Source organism: Spermophilus citellus (genome assembly GCF_964194105.1).
Source record: "Spermophilus citellus genome assembly, chromosome: 1".
Classification (NCBI taxonomy): Eukaryota; Metazoa; Chordata; class Mammalia; order Rodentia; family Sciuridae; genus Spermophilus; species Spermophilus citellus.
Genome location: NC_138182.1, coordinates 74655139 through 74675397, shown reverse-complemented (window position 1 = coordinate 74675397; position 20259 = coordinate 74655139). Strand labels below are relative to the sequence as shown.

The following is a 20259-nucleotide window of genomic DNA, read 5'->3' as shown; positions in this document are numbered from 1 at the left end:
GAACTAAAATCACAAAGGAAATCATCATCATCATCATCATCATCATCATCTCAACTATGGTAAGATGAGAATGTGTTCATCACAAGATACCACAAAGCAACATGGTATCCTGGAACAAAAAGAGGATATTGGTGAAATCCAAATAAGTCTGTAGTTTAATACCAAAAATATATCAATGTTAATTTATAGTACAAAAATACTATGGTTATGTAAGAGTAATATTAGGGGAAAACTAGGTACAAGATATGTGGAAACTCTCTGTTCTGTATCTTTGCAACTCTGCTATAAATCTAAACTTATTCCAAATTAAGAGAAAAGACCATAAAATGAAAGGGGGAAACAAAACAGGGGAACAGTTCTGCAACACAAAACCAACAAAAAATTAGTACACAGAACATTAAAAAAAAAAAAACTGTACAAATCATTAAGATCAACAACTCAACAGGAATATGGTCAATTGGAGGGCTGGGGATATACTTAATCATAGAGCACTTGCCTAAAACGCACAAAGCCTCGGTTTTAAAACCCTGGTACTACATAAACAACAGCATTAGAAACAACAAATCAAAAACAGCAGTGGACAGGAACAAGCATTTTGAAAGAGGAATCACAAGAACTGCATCTACAAAACTTAATGTTATTAGTTTTTGAGAAAGCAAAGACTCTATTTTAACTTGTTTAGTGTTTAATGCTGGAAAGGAAATGGATCAAAGAAAACTCATATACACCACTCATGAACATGTATATACAGACCCAATTACTTCAGTAAATACTTTGACACTACCTTATAAAAGTGAACATTTACATACCCTAAAATCCAAAAATTTCACTCCTAAATTTAAACCTTAGAAAAATTCTCAAAAGGACCAGGCACACTGGGGCACACCTGTAATCCCAGTGGCTCAGGAAGCTGAGTTAGGAGGATCATGAGTTCAAAGCCAGCCGCAGCAAAAGTGAGGCATTAAGCAACTCAGTGAGACCCTGTCTCTAAATAAAATACAAAATGGGGCTGGGGATGTGGCTCAAATGTCAAGTGTCCCCGAGTTCAATCCCCGACTTGAAAACTGAAAATTCTCAAAAGGGCTGGGGATATAACCCACACTTGACTAGAATGTGTGAGCCTCTGGGTTCAGTTCCCAAAACACTTGCGCAGATACACACACACACACACACACACATATAAAAGAAAAGGAAAAAGAAAAACTTTCAAAAATATAAAAGAATATTTATAGCAACATTATAATGACAAAGGAGGGGAACTCAAAAATTCATTTATAAGAGAATGGATAAACTGTAGTATAATATTCAATGATATAGGAATACATATATATGATTAAAAACTTTAAAGGAAAGAAATGATAAGACTTCAGACCAGTAGTCAGTCATCTCTGCTGTTGGGAGTAGAGCAGGGGAACACTGAGGGAGATGAACCTTGAATATAACATGCTAATAGTATCAAGTATCAGGTACTCCAAATGCTCGAGTTGAGTTGTGGGTTCACGCATAGCTATTTTACTACATTTTAGAACTACATATATGTTGTATATGTCATCATAAAGTCACATATGATTGAGGATGAATGACAGAATACATATAAAATAATCAAAAAGAGTACTAAAACACCTAAGCACAGTACTTGATTTGTTGTTAGTAGTGGGAGAAGGTGGTTTTATCCTTCAACAAAAATGTATGAAATGCTAAGAGCTGAATACTGGAACACAGATGAATAAAATACTTTCTTCCCATAGAAACATCTGTGGCCTGTTTATATACTTAACAAAGCATGTGCTTCACAGACATCATTTGTTAGGTCTTAACAGTTTATCTTGCCAAAATAAACAGACTGATAACATATCTTAAGGGGAACTTCAGAACAGCATCCTCTGACCTACATTTCAAAAGGAAAAGAAACGGACCACTTTTTAAGAACTTTTTGTTGTTTTTTAGTATGTATCAAATACATGTTATCATAGTTGATACATTGAAAATTTTAAATAAAAACATAAAAGTCTTATACAGCTTTCTATCAGTGAAAGAGTTTTCAAAAATTCCTTCTATAAAGCCCTGATACAAGCAAAAGAGAAAATCACAGGTAGACTCTAAAAGTTCCTACTCATTGGATGGCAATTTAAAATAAAAACTATGGACCCCTAAAAAAAAATTCTGGTAACCTGTGAATACCAGTACAAGTAACTCATCAGGCAAAGTGTGAGAAATGTGGTTGATGACAATTGGCTACTAGATCTTCCAGTGTAATCATAGAGAACTGAAACCTAACCTAGCTCTTTTTCATAATCCTTTGGCCCTGCTCCATAGCCACTCTGGCCAAAACCCAGCAGCGAAGCCAGCAGCACGTGCACAGAGATGACTAAGGAGACCAAGCTAGACACTATGTGCTCATGCACCCGGTATTGTCAGGCCTGCTGCCAGAAAGGCTTTGGAGAGGGGCTTAGAGCTTATGAGACTACTTGACCCCACTTTACTCCATTTGGAAATGGAGGGTAGAGAAGGTAATCAAAATATGATATCAGCACTTCTCTTTCAATGCCCATAATTAACTTGCAAGTGCATAAGAAGTTATATGCAGCCCTTCAGACACAGGGGGAAAAAAATCCTGTTTTTATGCTTTGGTAATTATGTTGAATATATAATTCAAAAGCAGTGGTTAATATTTTTGTGAAAATGTTGCCAAACAAAGCTTTTGAAAGAAAATTTTCAGTATGTCAATCTGTCCCCCACCCTTGACATACTGAATTTCAGAGATTAAAATTAACGTTGTTGTATGATTCTAATTATATAACACTCTAGACATTTTAGAAACAGTGAAAAGATTAGTGGTTGTCAGGAGCTAAGGTGGTAGGGTGGGATGTATAAGTGAAACACAGAGGATCTGATTTTTTTTGGTACTGGAGATTGAACTCAGGGGCACCTGACCACTGAGCCATATCCCCAACCCTACTTTGTATTTATTTAAAGACAGCGTCTCACTGAGTTGCTTAGTACCTCACTTTTGCTGAACCTGGCTTTGAACTCATGATTCTCCTGCCTCAGCCTGCCAAGCCACTGGGATTACAGGCCTGAGGATTTGATTTTTAAGGCAGTGAAACTATTCTGTATGATACTACACTGGTGGACACAATATATATTTATCCAAACCCATAGAATTTACAACACCAAGAATAAACTCTCATGGATATACAATGGACTCTGGACGATAATGATGGGTCAGTATAGGTTCATTAACTCTAAAAAATGTACCACACTCTGAGGAGGGACAGTGATGGAGGGAAGTTGATGGGGAGGAGGCTGTGCACATTGCTACTGGGGGAATATGGAACTCTGTATTTTCACTCAGATTGTGCTATGAACCTAGAATTGCACTACAATATGTCTTTGTATTTTTATCCATCTACATAAATCTAATAATAGGCACTGTAAAAGCATACAAGATAAATATTATACCAAAGGAGTTAAAAGTTTGGTTCTTATATTGAAAACAACTCCAAATCTATTCCTAGCAATGATGGAACTATGGTTCCCAATAGATATCTGCTATAATTCTTCCCACTACATTTTTTCCCACAAACAGCAAATAACCAAATCTTCTCCATGAATTTGAAATCTCTTTCTCTCAATCATTAAATCTTACTTTCCTATCACCTTCCTCTCTCCCTAGTGCTGAGGATTGAACTCAGGGTCTCACATATGCTAGGCAAGCTCTACCACTGGGCAATATTCCTCAACCCCAAATTATTTTCACATTTACATAACAAGGGTTATGCAAGAAAAGTATGATTTGCCTATATGATTGTACAAGCCTATAAGCCCAGCTACTCAGGAGGCTGAAGCAGGAAGATCACAAATTTGAGACACGCCTGAGCAACTTAGTGAAATCCAGTCTCAAAATAAAAAATAAAAAAGGACAGTGATGTAGTTTAGAAGTAGAGTGCTTAGGTAGCATGTGTGAGGCCTTGGGTTCCAAACTCCAGTACAGAGAGAGAGAGAGAGAGAGAAAAAAAGACAGAAAAAATGCAATGAGATGGACGAGAAATTTTATTAAAGGAAAAAAAACTTAAGAAGCTCCTTAGCCTTGTGGAACTCTGGGTTCCATATTTCCAACCTGAGGCTACTGCTGTGTTATGGTTTTTAAGAATCTGAGCATGAAAATCAAATTCAACTACCACAGATGGAAGAAACCGGGATAATGTTAAAAGAACACAGGCTGGGAAGTTCACTAACAGAAAAATCATCTGGCAGAAACAAGTTATGCAATAAAACTTGCTTACAATAAACAGGGTGGGGATAAAAATTCAGGCTCTATCAATATATCATTTTAAAAATCTGGGTGACTGATACAGAATTGTTTATTCTATTACTCTTCATAATAGCATAATATATAAAATTTACACTTTGTATGATGAAATATTTCAAAAAGGTGAAAATTTACAGGTTATAGCACAATCACCAAACTCAATGATAAATCACACAAAAAATATTTGCACTGCATAGTATAAAACATTAACAAGGACTTATGAACAATCAAATGTAAGAGCCATGCTTGTTTATACTGTTACTCCTCTGCTGTAAGTATTTTAGATTCTTGCCTAATATAGTGTCATTTTAGATAAATATGTTAATAGACAAAAGTGACAGAAGAGTGATAAATGGATCCCTCTATTTAAGAAAGTAAGAATCTAGAAACCTTTGAAATCAATCCATTATCTAATTATATTGGTTTTTCTAGCTAGTCCTTAACAAAATTAACATAACTTCAGAGTACCTATGTAGCTGAGAGTATTCTTGGCTTCTGAAATCCCCCAAGAGAAATTGATTTAATAGACAAGTATTGCAGCTGTCAGTAGAATCCTATAGACAGATAACTTAATTTAAAAAAAAAAAAAACTTACCTCTACAAAAACATGAACAAGTTTTAATTTACAGAACAAGTTTTTAAATGTTTTACTCAGGTTAACATACTTTCTTCCTTTGTAAATGCTCTTTGCATTTTTTGTTTTTTTGATTTTGCAATGCTTGGTAGAATCCAAGGCTTGCACATGCTAGGCAAGTATTCCATAATTGAGCTACATCCCACCCCTGAATTTCCAAATTCTTAATGCAAAGTAATGTATACATATTATACAATCACACCTGGCACATAGTAGCTATTAACACATGTTTCTGAAACCAAATTAACCTATAAGTATTCCTAATGGGTTGACATCTGGGGAACTCCTTTGACTTACAATGGATTGAAGGGCAATCTTTTTCAGTGCACTCTAGCATTCATTTTTGAACTGGATCCACAGGTTTCATGTTCATATTTATGTTTCTAATGCTAGCATTATAAACAATAACAGGGATGTTGCATGGAACAATATTATCACAGTAAATAAGCTTTATTCTAAATCTATCATACACTATCTCAAGTACAAGAATTCTGTAAAATTTAAACACTGGTTATGTATTAGGATTTAAACAATCAGAACTGAGTTATAACCAAATCACAAAACATTGAATAGTAAAATTATAATCCAACCACAATAAAATAAAACATTAACATAATTCTTATTAACACTTCTTATAGTAAGTGTATTTTATACTAAGGTATAATGGTAACCAGTTTTTTCCAAATATCATCATAGAGCTAAAACTATGGTTGTTATTATTATAAAGAAATGTACTTTCAATGTATAAGATTTAAAAAATACTCATGCATCTCATTTCCATTTTTCCTATGATCTTTTATGCTAGAGAAATGCATGCAGGTGAACAGAGTCTGGACAGTCACCTTGCTCTCTCTAGTATCATCAAATAATAGCTATCAGAACCACTGAGCAAGGGATGTTGGTAGGGATTTTCAAAAAAGCTTTTCTTTCATGAGAGAAGATGCAAGTTATTTAACACAGTTACACTGTACTGACATCACCATTCTAGAAAATAAGGGCTGGGCATGCAGTTCAATGGTAGAGGTATGCCTACCATGTGTGAGGCCCTGAGTTCAATCACCAGCACCACAAAAACAGACAAATAAATAAATTGATTAATTAAATATTTTTTTCTTATCATGGAAATGCCAAGATTTCTCTTAATCTTCTCAATCTGTAATTTAGCTTTACTATATTCATTTTCATCATATCTTGTCTCCACAAAGTGATCACCCAATGAACAAGACAAGAGTAGATTTTGAATCAAGAATGCTGACCTTTAAATGCCCTCACTTACTAAATTATTCTACTGCACTGCACTCTTTAAGGAACTTCCTAACAAGTTTATTAAATCCTTTTTCTTTTCTACCTTATCTTGTTGGTCCTGAGATTAGGTTATAAATGTACTAAAACCAAATGTAAAGTTCTTCCTTCATAAAGTAATATCTACCATCACACCTCCCTTTACACACACATCAAAATACATACACAGAACACACTGTTGTCATGATATTTTATTCAATCTGTTGCATGGCCTCTCTGATGATCCTACTTGTGAAATGAACTAAAAATACTCTACAGATAAAATAAATCAAGAAAGAAACTGATATAGCGTTCAGGTCATATCTTCCTCAAATTTCAATAAACTAATACAAATGCATGTACTAATAAATATTTTGATATAGTTGGTATATTAAAATGAACAATTATTAGAATTCTAATCTTCAAGACAATACTGTTTCATCTCTACAATCATTCTCATTTCCTCAGTCCAGAAACAGATAATAATTGGACTTTGGGATGTAATAAAAAACATTTTTATGAGGCATCATGAAATCTCAGGAAATACCAAGAAACTTTAACAGAACAACTTGGCTAAAGACGGGAACTTTTTTTGATTCTCAGTTTACTGCAGGTCAAATGACAGTCATAAATATAATGTTCACGCAAAGGCAAAAGTCACTAAGCAAGGACATATTTCAAAAACACACCAGTATCAAAATTTTTCTTCCTATGAAAATGTTCTTTTTTTCCCTTTTGGTATAGCAATATAGTTACTATCAAAGATAAGATTTGCTTAGAAAAACAGAATCTAGCATTATTCCTAAAGAAATAGCAGTTCTGAAAAAAAGTATTATAATAAAACAAGTCTATCTGCAAAACATGTTCTCTTACAGAAAAGAAGCTCTTTCAATATTAAAGACAAACAAAAAAGTCTTTTAAAATTGAAATTACAAAAAATTATTGGTTTGTACAAAATAAAACTTAATCAGTCTTACATAGTAACAGTACATAAAATACAGAGCATCAACCATCTTAAAGGTTCATTTTTAAAAAATTATTATTCTACATTTCAGTGTGCATACTACACAGGAACTTTCATAAAGTTAATCCATGCCACAAAATATCAGAAGGGATTATCATTCTGACTTTACCAATGAGAAAACAAATTCAGAAAAGGGGAAGCAGCTTGCCCAAAATCCTGCACTTTACAACTACTCAGCTCATGACTGTATTCTCTCTCCCACCAAATTTCATGATCTTTCAATACCACACTGGATCCTTTTTTTTTTTTTTAAATGAATCAATTTCCCAAAATTTCCTTAAACAATCATTCCCTCATACACTTTTCCAGCTCAGGACAACTACTACGTGTTATGAACTAATAATGCAACCAGGGGGTGACCAAGGAAACAAAAGATAATACAGTCTGTCCAGAAAGTTCAATCTGATTTGACTGGATTTGTTCATGAACTTTTAGTATTAGCTATATATTCCCCAGACAATAAAACACTGAAGCTGAAATGACATTTGGGAGGATTTGTTTAGTCTTCATTCAAGTCACTGTGCAAGGGCTACTACCCCCTCAGATGTCAGCTTCACCAAACCTCCCAATGTGGCTTCCACAATTAAAAAGCTTTAAACAAACTGTTACCCTCTGTTCTTTATAATGGGTGACCAATTACTTTTAAAAATAACCATTAAATATAAACACATCAATTAAAATAATTAAAACATTTAAAAATACAACACTTTACTTAAATGAAACCTATGAGGCACATCAGAGCATGCCCTCTTGTGAAACAAGCAGAAGATGTACCTGCTTCTCTGAAAGTTTATATAGGCTTTCTATACCCCAATACTTCTATGTTAAAACTTGACAGAAAAATTGTCAAGTTGAGGGCCTCCTGCTTAAAATAAATAAATTTTCAATGTAAAATTTGCAAACCACTAATGTCATGTATCTTTAGCAATTCTTTGAAATGTTAGGACTGCTCTTAAACAAACAGAAACTAAAAGGTAGCTATGTTTCTAAATATCTGATCAACATGCTAAATCTTTAATCTACCTGGCTTTGGGGAGAAAATAAACCAAGAGGGAAAAGTACAAAAGCCATGTTAAATCAGACCTAACCAGTTCATAATCTGGGATCATTTGAGAAGAGTTTGAGTAACACTTGAATACTTAAATTTTCTATGGACTTTCACGTTTAGAACACAAAATTACTTCCCTAGGAAATTTAAACCCCACATATGATGGCTTTAACCTTCTATTCCTCTACTACTTAAATGTTTTCCATCAGATAAATCCTTTTCTGACCCAGCTACTTTCCTCTCATCAAATCACTAAAGTGCCCAATTACATAAACACAATCATTTCCAAGTTCTTCATTTTCTGAAGACCTCTGAAGGGATTCAAAAAGCCGACACAGTGCCAGAGTTCCACCAAAACTACTTGGGATTTAACATAAAATCCTAACAGATATCTACAAATACTGTTTTTAATTTTATAATCTTTTTAAAGACTCACATTTTGATTCATGAAAGAGAATCTCAACAATAACTTTTGTAGGGAAAAAAAATCTATTATTTTCCATGATTAATGTAGCTATTCACAGTAACTTATAAAAGCAGCTGTGTTTTCAAGGGTTTTAGTACGTGTGTTCTAAATTTAAATATAAACTTGAAAATGTACATCTAAAAATCTGTGCTAAAAATTATTAGTATTATTAGTCTTAATTTTAATATAAATTAGATCCTACCAAAATATACGATTAAACCTTTCTACCAAAAAATAATGAGAAGCATCTAATCAAAACAAGCATGGCTACAATTTGAACTGCATCATGTTTACATAATTTCCCAAAAGTCCAAAATAAAAATTATCAAAATAAGTACATATACATATAAAATTACACATAATCACACCATATACAACAAAGCAGTACCCTGCTAAATTGTGAAATGGGGTTTTCACAAAACTTTTAATAGAAGTAATGAATTCCAATTATTTCAAAATTAAAATCTTAAAACCAATAACTTTCACCTGTTTTGAACCCCCAAACTTTAAATGTCATGTTTCCAAACACATGTTGCCAACTTACATATATGAACAAATTCGTAACTTAACAACAGCTACTACCACTCACTTAAAATAATTACATGTCATAAGAAAACGTTACAAAGACAGCATAAATTTCCTCATGAAAAAAGGACACAATTTATTTTACAATAGTTACTCACCACTTCTTCCAATGCAGCACTTCGCCCAAAAGAACAAGTGAGGTGTGTGAGGCAGTTAACAAAGGAGGAGAAAAGTTCATTGGGAATGGCAGTTAAAACATTTCGAGGGAACACAGTTATCAGGTTGCTGATAATGCTGGAGATTCCTACAGCTTCAGAATCTTCTATTTCAATTCTATAAACCAAGTAATGAGGATTATTATTAAGTGGTAGTAGAAGAAAAGTTACAACTCATTTCCAAACATGCAAGTATTATCACTTACTCATTTTTAAAAGTATATCTCTGTGTATTAATTCCAAATTAGCCACATGATTTCACTTCAAAATACAAAACGGAGGAAAAAACCACTACTTTCTTTTTTCCTTCACTGTTAAACACAAGGAAAACTCGGAAAGTTCCCTTTTCAGTTATAAAGGGTAAATATACCTACCCATTGATAGTATTCAGCAATCCCTCAATGAAGTGTGCTAGATAATCAACTTGTGATCCTTCATCTGGGAAGATGGGTCCATGAAGAGAAGCTAACTGGGCAAGGCACTGTAAAGAATCTTGTGCCATATCTGAATCTTCTCTGATTTTTCGATGTACCTGTTAGAAAGAATTACTAATCCATAAAAATAAATTCTTCTTTTGTAAGGGTCACGTGTCTACCATGCCGAATGAGGTAAGAGAAAAATTCACTGTAGCTGATTATTTCCAGAAAATTAACTCCTGAATTAAACTAATTTGAAAATTGCCCCTCAGTCCACCTGACATTATAGCCCATGATTTTAAATCTATCAATTAATTTTTAACTGAGGGCTACCTACATTTTGAAAATTGAACCGTCTCCAGCATGTTATGACAAAGAGAGAAACAGATGCCAGCCAGTCAGACATACTGCTTATTCTAAAAACAGCAACAACGACAGTCATCTGTATTATGCTAACTATGTCTCACTACAGCTTCTTGCTAAAGTTAGCGACAAGTTCAATCAAGAGTATATAAATGCTGCTTTAGTGGAAGTAAACAGTCGCAAATTTAGAAAATCAATATACCATTCAATCCTTTACATTCATTCATTCATTCAAACAACTTGAGTCTATGCTTTCATTAATTCTGAAACTGCTTACAATTTGTTTGAAACTCATTTTATCCTACATCACTGCTTTATATAATACTAAAATTTTTTAAAATAAAAATTTCATTTAAATTATACATTAATCCATTTATTTATTTTTATTTTAATTTTTTAGTCATACATGACAGCAGAATGTATTTAAAAATCCATTTAAAAGCGCATCTTGATTTGATTTCTATTGTGCAATACTAATGTGAAACGCTTATACAATGTTCCATATGAAACGAAATGTTCCCCAAATATTGCATTCTAACTTTATGGTATTATTAATATTCTCAGATATTAAAGGTTTCATTCTATGATATGAAAAATAAATAAACAAAAAATATTCAGTGAAGAATTATATGGCAACTATCCATCTAAGCCCACCTGATATTTACTATGACCATTTTCTATAACCATTGCCCTTCTTCCAATGTCCACACTAGTGTAACCCTTCTCTTTCCTACACAAACTCTCAACTTTGTAAATACTCAGAGCTGAACATTTATTATTTCAGGTTATATTCACTTTGGCTCTAAAAATAATTTATAAATTACTTGACGTCAGAATATTTCTTTTAAATATTCACTGGTAGAATGCTGGTCACAGTGAACACAATAACTCATTATTCACTGATTGATTCCAGAAATACTTAATCACTGAACTTCCTACTGTTCTAGTCAATAAATTTAAAACACCATGACAACTCTAAAGATTACAAAGTTAATCTATTGACATGCTTAAAATGTGTTACACTCTTTGGTCTAGAATGGGACTTGGAAAACCACCACCCATGGTTTTTGTATGATCACGAGGTTGCAATTAATTTTTTCATGTATATGTAATAAAGAAAAAAATCAAAATAATATATTTCATAACCTGTGAAAATTATACAAAAGTCATATTTTAATGACTATCAATAAAGTTTAAATGGAACACTTGGCCACGCTTGTTTATTTATTACCTTGGGCCACTTCTGTGCTATAATGAAGAGTGGAGTGGAACCATATGATGTGCAAAAGCCTAAAATATTTATTATTTGGCCCAATAATAGAAAAAGTTCACCAATCCCAGGTCTAAAATACAAATATTCTTCAAGCTATAGTCCATTGTATTATATGTTTTATATAGTAAATTCAAGACAAAATATATAAATTCAAATATACACTGTCTAGTTTATGAACTGAATACAACATTTTGATATGCTCTTTATCAATAAACTATAAATTCAAGTGTGATGTGCAAGGATACATTCTACCAACAGCTACAATGTAGTCTGGAGCAAAAGAAACCCTGCTTACAAGCTCCTCTACCCACTGAGACAGATGGTTGATCACTGCTGGTCTATTAGTAAGGAATTGAAAAAATATCCTCAATGAACTAGCTAATGTTGATAATGTAAAATTAACTGTCCTTGATAATGTAAAGTTTACTGTCTTTTACCATCTGCCTATATTGTGCAAGCTTAATTTATTTTCCCCAAAATATCATAAAATTCATGATAAACAATTCTTATATATTCTTGCCCTTCTTCCAATGTCCACACTACAAAAAGAGTTTCCTTACACACAAACTTGTATTTCAATTAAAAACTGAATTCATCACCTGAATAAGGGAAAGAGGTGAGGGATAAGAGAGAGCATGTCTAGCAGGACTCCCAGAGCAGTTAAGAGTGAGGCTATTCATCAAGACAAGAAAGCAAGTTAGTAAGATGACAAATTCTACTGGAACATGTTAAATGTGAGAAGTCTGTGGTCCATCCAAACTGAAATATCCAGTAAGCACTCGGGATTACGAAGCTCTGGGAATCTGAAGCAGCCTGTGCTGAATATAGATTTAGGAGTCATCAGTGAAATGGTGCCTAAAGTCCTACGCGTGGAAGCAATAGCCAAGAAAGTGTATAAAGTCAGCAAAGTTGGAAACTAAGATATGAACACTAATATTTATGCAATGAGCAAAGAAAGAAAAGACCATAAGCAAGACCAGGTAGAATCTGTCCAAAAAAAAAAAAAAAAAAAGCAGGAGGAAAACCTAGTAAGACTAGGATTTTCCCCTAAGACCTTATGGAGAAAGAAAAGTCAAGACGTTTATAAATTTCTGAGGGGCACAAGGCAACCAAAAATACTCCAAATTTCAGATGTAATCAACAAATTAGTCTTGACCTCATGTGAGAATATATTTATGTATATCTATTCAAATCTACCATAATAGTGATGTACCCTGGAAAAGTGCTTTAAATTAGGCAATGAATTCACATAAGTGAAACTGAATTTAACAAAAATCGAATTAAATAGAAAAGTGAGCCATTATGATTTTTGTGACAAAATTATTACAAAATTAAATTGTTTATAAACTTTTAAATGAAAAGGCACAAATAAAACTGCTAAAATAACAAAGTGAAAAAGGGTTAATTTTCAAATCAAAAGTTATTTGATTGTGGTAGTTCACAGCTGACAGGAGCAGCTGTCTGGTTTGTCTAGACAGCTGTTCAGATTTGGTGGAGTTGTTTCCAGTACTGCCGACAAGTTTTTCACCTTTTCAAAAACTGCTGGAGTGGGATCTACTTTCAGTCCAGTGAATAATACAAAGAAGTGAACTTGGATCCCTATCAAAACAATTCCTGTCAGATGAGGCAGGCAATAGTTTTAGATTTTAGTTACAATTATCTCTTTGATCTTGATAGTGTTTTAGTCATCATTTCTCTGATTTAAAACAAAAAAAAATTAGGCGATTAATGCTCAGGGTGGATAACCTTGTTCCATGTATTTTAAAATACATACCGCAGAACTACAATATTATGCTTGTGCATAATATTTTCAAAATACAAAAGAAGGTAAGAAACTATAATATAATGGTTGGAATTTAGCAAACTAGCTTTCTTTTTTAATTGGTCTTTATTTGGATTTTGTCCAAGTCATCATATCTAACTAGTGTATTCATCCTATAACTGCAAATTAGCACCCAACACACACATACTTTTTGTTTTTTAAATTCTACTAGGGAAACTTTTTGGCAAATATGAATATACTGCTTATTTCTTGTATTTAACCAAAAATAATGAGGAGTATTTAAATTTATACTTGAAATAAATTGCTATTAAATAATACTAACTTAACCCAGCTCTTATGCTGTTCTGTAGTAGTGGAGGTCTGTTCAAAGACATATCTCTAAGTGTGGCTGGAGATCACTAAAGGTTCCTAAGATCCTGCCATTTGTCTGTGAGAGCAAAACTGCTTTCATAGTATAAACACATTACCTGCCTTTTCCAGTCTCACTGTCTCAAATGTATAAGGCCACATGATATGGAATACCAACTGAATGCAAATGAGACAAGAAAATCTATTGTCTTCTATTTAGCCAGACTTTAGAGATTTGTAAAAATACAAAGGAAACAAAAAAGAAAGTAAAACAATGTTACTCTTCTCACAAAAATATTTTTTGTTTTCAAAAACAAATGTTTATTTGTTCATTAAAATGTTATGACTATGCCTTTACTATGCAAAGGCTCTGGTTTTTTAAAAATGAATTAATAAATTATTTTTCAAAGTTAGTTTGAATTTTTAATAAAGCAAATAATAATAGCTATGGTTAAACATAAGCTAAACTAAAGGTCTTTGGGGTACTCAACTTTTAAGAGTGTAAAAAGTCTGAGAAGCTCTAGGATACCAAACCCTTAATAATTCAAAATATATTTTGTAAATAAGCAAGAACCTTTTTATGTAATTTATTTAGGCAAATATATTAATGAAAGGATTATAAAGGAGAAAAGCAATTTGTCCTGTTCTATTTAAAAATACAAAGGCATTTCCTCTTTTCCATGGCCCTTGCTATCAGAGATGAAGACTAACACTTACTGTGAAGAAAAGTTCCATAACTCTGCTGTCCAGAAGAGTCTCCCGCCAGGACTCTGTTGGCTTCAACAGCACATTTTGTGAGGATTCAAACATAGCTATATAATGTCTGCCCAGTTATCTGGTGTCAAGGTCAACAACAATAACATTCTTACTTTGTCTAAAGTATAAGTATACCCTAAATATAACAGGAGCCATCCAGAAAGAATGCAATGGAAACAGTTCAAGCCTCTTCACATATGCCACATAATTCATGCATGAAGCTAAGGAATAAAAGGCATTAAGCGCTGAAAGAAAAAAAAAAAAGAATGCTACAGGAATGCAAGATACCAGTTTCATAGTAATTATGTGTCATGCTATAGGGATATACGAACTCTGATAATCAGAGAACTCAATGGTGGCAACAAAAGAAAAAACACGACTTGCAAACAGAAGCCAAGACACACAAAAAGAAGAATCAATTTCTGCACATTTGTCCTATCATTTCCCCAATACTTTTTAACAGTTAACGATATATAGCCCATTTGGAAAAATAAGCAATTTTTCCAAAAGAAATACATTCCCTGGGAAATTTTTTTAAAAAGGCAAGAATAAACTCATATCATACTTAAGAGGAAAAACATTCCCATATCATAGTACCAAATATTAAGTCCAAACAAAGAACTAATCAGTTGGCATAAAACTTTATACTTATTTAACATCCCCAGACTACACAGAAATTTATAGGCTATTCAGGTATCAAACATGCTTCAAATGGAATACTGTTTTTACTATAAATAAAGCAAAATATCTATTTGTAGGTGTTTATAACTATAATTCACTCAATGAGGCTTTTTAGAAAAATGGGAAAGCTGTTTAGGGATAAAGATAGCATTATGCCCCTTGCATTGCTAATCAATGTCCAGCTCAAATACCTCTAGGAAACATCCACATCATTCAATGAGAAATTTTAACAATAGTTATCTAAGACTACAGTTAGGAAGGAAGGAAGGAAGGAAGGAAGGAAGGAAGGAAGGAAGGAAGGGAGGGAGGGAGGAAGGAAGGAAGGAAGGAGAGAGAAAAGGAAAAAGAAAAAGAAAATTAGGTATAAATTCAAACACAATATTTTCAGTAAAGCCCAAATCATTATTTTTAGAAGTATTCACAAAGAAAATTAAAGGCTGACAATGAGAAAATATTTTTTGAAGACAGCTTAACCCCTTTTTAAGAAAGTTCACATTTTCTCTCTGAAAAGTGGGAAGGAACACTGAGTTGCTTCTTAAAAAAAACCACTCCTGAAATGTTCTGCAACTCCATTAACTGGATTAACAAAAATGAAACCCAAATCAGGGTCACATAAACTTCACTTTTCTCTTCCTTTACTGCCCCCTTGTGGGGGTGCAGGGAAAGAGTCAGAGATCAAAGGTAAGATTAAACCTGAATTTTAAAGGTGGGGTAGGGAACAATGAATACTAAGAGTTATAGTGAGTTAATTTTCTTAGGAGGCATCTGTTTTCACACAATACAATATACTACTTGGATACTAGATCTTTTTCCATGTCAAAAAAATGGTTTAATTATCTCCTACAGAAACTGAAGTATTTATGGGTGAAATTTATCTGACATCTAGTATTTGCTTCAATATATTCTAGGGCTGGTAGAGTATTCAAGAAACAAGACTGGCTGTGAACTTATAGCTGTTGAAATCAGGTATTCTATTTGGAATCTATCTTTGAAATTTTCTATAATAAAGGAAGAAAGGAGCTTTAGTACATAAAATAAATCCTCTGATTCTACTTCATAAAAATGGAAAACTATTCCATTTATACTTCTCCATTTTCATTATCCTTATTTTTCAATGTACCATTTATTTAATTAAAAGGTAACTTTTGGTATATAAATTGTTCAGGAATGAAATGTATTTACTAAGCTATATTAAATACTGTGTAGAGCAAAATTGTGAGAATTATGCCAATCTAATTTTAGTTCCTAGGAATTTGCAATCTGATATTAAAATGGTATTAAATTGCTTACTTTTTGAACATCCAAATATAACATACAAAGTATGTTCATAATCGCTAAACATCTTCAATGAGGAAAATTTTGAGTTAAAATTCTATGTGCTTATAAAAGGTGTCATGATTTCATTCACTTATTTATTTACTTACTTATGAGATGGGTCCTCATTGTCTTACCCAGGCTGGTCTCAGAACTATAGATGTGTACCAAATGGGTTCACACAATCACAAAAAAATGGCAGGTTTCAGAGCAGACCCTACACCATTTTAGTGGCTAGCAGACAGCACAAAGCTTCAGGGTAAGAAGGCAAATACTTCATGTGTTGTAACCACAGGAGAAAGCTAAACTCTCCAAGCTCCAGTCAGTTCAAGTATAGGAGAAGTGGGGTGGCAAAAGCAAAGGAACTAATATGTATGGGTTTTGCTACTTTTAGAAATACTGAAAAATTTATTCCACGTGACTGACGAGATCTCCCGCATTCTAACCCTGCCAGTGACATTCAGCAAGGAGTGCAACAAAGCTTTTAAGTATGTAAGAGAAGAACACAAAGATTTATTAAAGGAAACTAAACCAAAATGTAGGTTCTTATATAATTCTCTGCCTTTTTTATTAATTATAAAAAGTAAATAATCCACAAATACTTCTGTATCCCAGTTATTCATATTAAGGGGGTCAGAGAGAAGGCTTTTCCAAATATGAAATGGTATTCACTGCAACTTCTCACCTAAAAGTCCTGTTCAAAATCATCAAATCTTACTTCTTTAAATCTTGTCTTCAGGCTCTCCTGATCATGGTCTGTTTTTAAAACACACTATCTTTAATGCCCAATCTGAATGCTTAAAATTGTTTACAAAGCTGATGAATAGAATATTAAGATCTGAATTTCTTACATATGGCCAAAAGCATGAGGAGATATATGAATTTTATGTTTGATACCCGTCAGAAAAGACTCTTCTCCTTAATTATTTTAAGGTTCATGTAAGTTTTGTTTTTCACTTTAACTCCAAATCTGGAAAGAATTTTTTCTGGCATAACATTCCCTCTCTATTAAGAAAGTACACTTGAAATGCACCACGTAGAGGCTGCACTTATTTTCGCCAAAAAATCTACAATGAACAACCCTGCAGACCTAACCACCTTTTTATCAGCCAACATAGTGTGCCACTAAGAACACCACTTTTTCATAACAGAAATGTAGAAACAATATAACTTTTATAGCGACATTGAAATGAAAAGCTAAACATTAAAACAATAAAAAGAACAATGTAATGAGCTGGGATTATGGCTCAGTAGTAGAGCGCTTGCCTAGCATTGTGTGAGGCACTGGGTTCAATCACCAGCATCACCACAAAAACAAACTAAACAAACAAAATAATGGTATTATGTTTAAAAAAAAAAGTAATAATGAATATAACAAATTTAAAGAACTAAGGTAATTCAATTTTAAACTTGGAATTCCCAAATATTCCTGTATACAAGCATTAGAAATCTCAAAAATACCATTCCTTCCCATCGATACATACAACTGTAATGCACCAATAAAAATACCATTTCTATCCCAGATAATTCTTAATGTAGAATATTTTTTTAAAAACAAAACCACTATCATCAGAATTAAAAAATTTAACACTTCAATTCTTAGAACATATTTTCAAAAATTATTTAAAGGTTATCATTTCATTTTTAAAATAACAGTTTTACTAAAACAATAGTTTCCTTTTAAAAAGTTTTCTAAGTCTTGGGCTGGGGTTGTGGCTCAGTGGTACAATGCTTGTCTAGCACATGTGAGGCACTGAGGTCAATCCTAGCATCATACAAAAATAAATAATTAAAATAAAGGTGTGTCCATCTACAATTAAAAATATATTTTTTAAAAAATTGTATAAGTCTTGGCTTATAGACATTACTTTAATATGCTATAATATCTGGATATCATATTTTTATCTTTTTAAAACAAATATGTCATGTCACCAATAAAAGAGCAACTTGACAATGAACTATTATAAGTAATCTTTTATTACAAATATTATACTTTAGTCAGATTTATCAGATATCACAACATATTGGCATTGATTAAACAGCTATCATTTTACCAAAATTCAAATTAAGGGTAAATTCATAAAGTTCTTGGGCTATGGTCAAGAAATATATTTATACATTTTTCTAAAGCAAAGATTTAACTCATTTAATATGTATTTTGTATCAGAGAATTCATTCCTTTGTAACAACAACAACAAAACCCCACAATTTCACCAATAAGATAGTCAAATAGAATTGTTCTGTCTTTTAAGAATCCTATTTCCATATCTTTTTAAAAATTTGTCATACACATCCAATCTTTATTTTCCCATGTTTCACTACCATTAAGTTATACAATGGTTTCCAGGAGTTATACAATGGTTTCTTCTTAGCCAGGGTTCCAGCAAGGGATCCAGCTTTGAGGTGTTAAAACCTAACCATTCTTCTAAGCTCAGTGCCACCTTAATCCCCTGGAAAATCAGTTACAGCAACATGCAAATTCTACTGTACCACAAAACAGTGAAGAATTAACTCCCTATTCCCTGCTTCCTCTCCACGAAGACACTATCTAGCTCTAGCTCTAAAATTTTCCATTTAGGAAAGCCCACAAACTTCTGAGAAATACACTTATGAACCGCCTGTCCTATTCTAGAAGTGTATAACCAGAAACAAACACACACTAGGCCAATAGCCAGAAGCACAAGCTTAATCGCACCCTGCTACTATCATTGGATAATCCTATTAAGTCTTTGGTCTCAAGTTCTCCAACACAGACAGCATTATCAGTAGGAGGTTTTGTTTGTTTGTTTTATTGAGTGGTACTGGGATTAAACCCAGAGCTTTAGGCAGCAAGAGCTCTACCATTGGGCCATATCTCCAGTCCCACCTCTCTTTTTAATTTTGAGATAGGGTCTTGCTAAGTTGCCAGGACTGGATAAAATTCCAATCCTCCTGGCATCAGGTTCCCAAGTAGATGGAATTACATGCATGTGCCACAAATACATACATCTTAATTTGAAGAGGAGAACTGTAATCTTTGGAAATAACACAGGTCTTTATATATGAAAATAAGTTCTTGTTCATTTACTAACACCTTTAGTAAAAATATTTGTGGTGGTGACTGACAGTTTAAAAAAATTAAATGAGTCATACAATACCTACAAATCATCCTTGAGCAAATGTGGACAGTCTGAAAATTTCCATTGCCTATTCTTATTAGTATTTTACAATCTAGGGAGATGTTGCAATAACAATGGACATTTTCCAAAGCAATGAATACTTTAATCTCTCCATCTTTCTATATTCTTTTTAAAACTACTTCAGGGGCAAGAGAAAATCCACTTTCTCTTCTTAAATATGTAACCTTTTTCATTATTAATTTTTAAAAAAATTAAAAACTGTTATTTCTCTGGCACAACAAAGAACCGATGAGTCCAATCTGATAGATAGCACTTGGCCCAAGCAATCAAAAAAGTTCTTAAAATAGATGAGTACTACCTCACTCAAACACTTTCTCAAGCCTTGCCTCCTAAGATTGAGTTTGGCCTGAATGAAAATCTCAAATTTAGATGACTGCTTCTGTTTTCCACTACCATTTCATGATCCAATGAACTTACCACTAGAGAGTTAAATTAAAGAAAAATCTTCTTTAACTAAAACCAAATCATATCCACAAAAATTGAATGCCAATAAGAGTGACTATAACCAAACTAAAAAAAGAAATATTACTAAAGCCAACATACCTGCCAAACATTGTTATTACAAAATGATACTGTCATTTACCACTGCCACTGCCAAAACCCATAAGCATTTATGGGCACCAGGTGAACTACTACATAAA

The 20259-nt window shown here is 33.0% G+C and overlaps 1 protein-coding gene across 2 annotated transcripts in view; it reads right to left on the bottom strand.

The window, feature by feature from the left end:
- The window catches only part of XPO4 (exportin 4), a 129286-nt gene that overhangs the window by 33049 nt on the left and 75978 nt on the right, over positions 1–20259 (bottom strand). For both annotated transcript variants that reach the window (XM_081288741.1, XM_081288742.1), the window contains 3 exons: positions 14406–14518; positions 9880–10037; positions 9449–9623 (listed from right to left, as the gene is read on the bottom strand). In XM_081288741.1, the coding sequence (XP_081144867.1) occupies positions 9449–9623; positions 9880–10037; positions 14406–14518 (446 nt within the window). The remainder of the gene's footprint in view (positions 1–9448; positions 9624–9879; positions 10038–14405; positions 14519–20259) is intronic.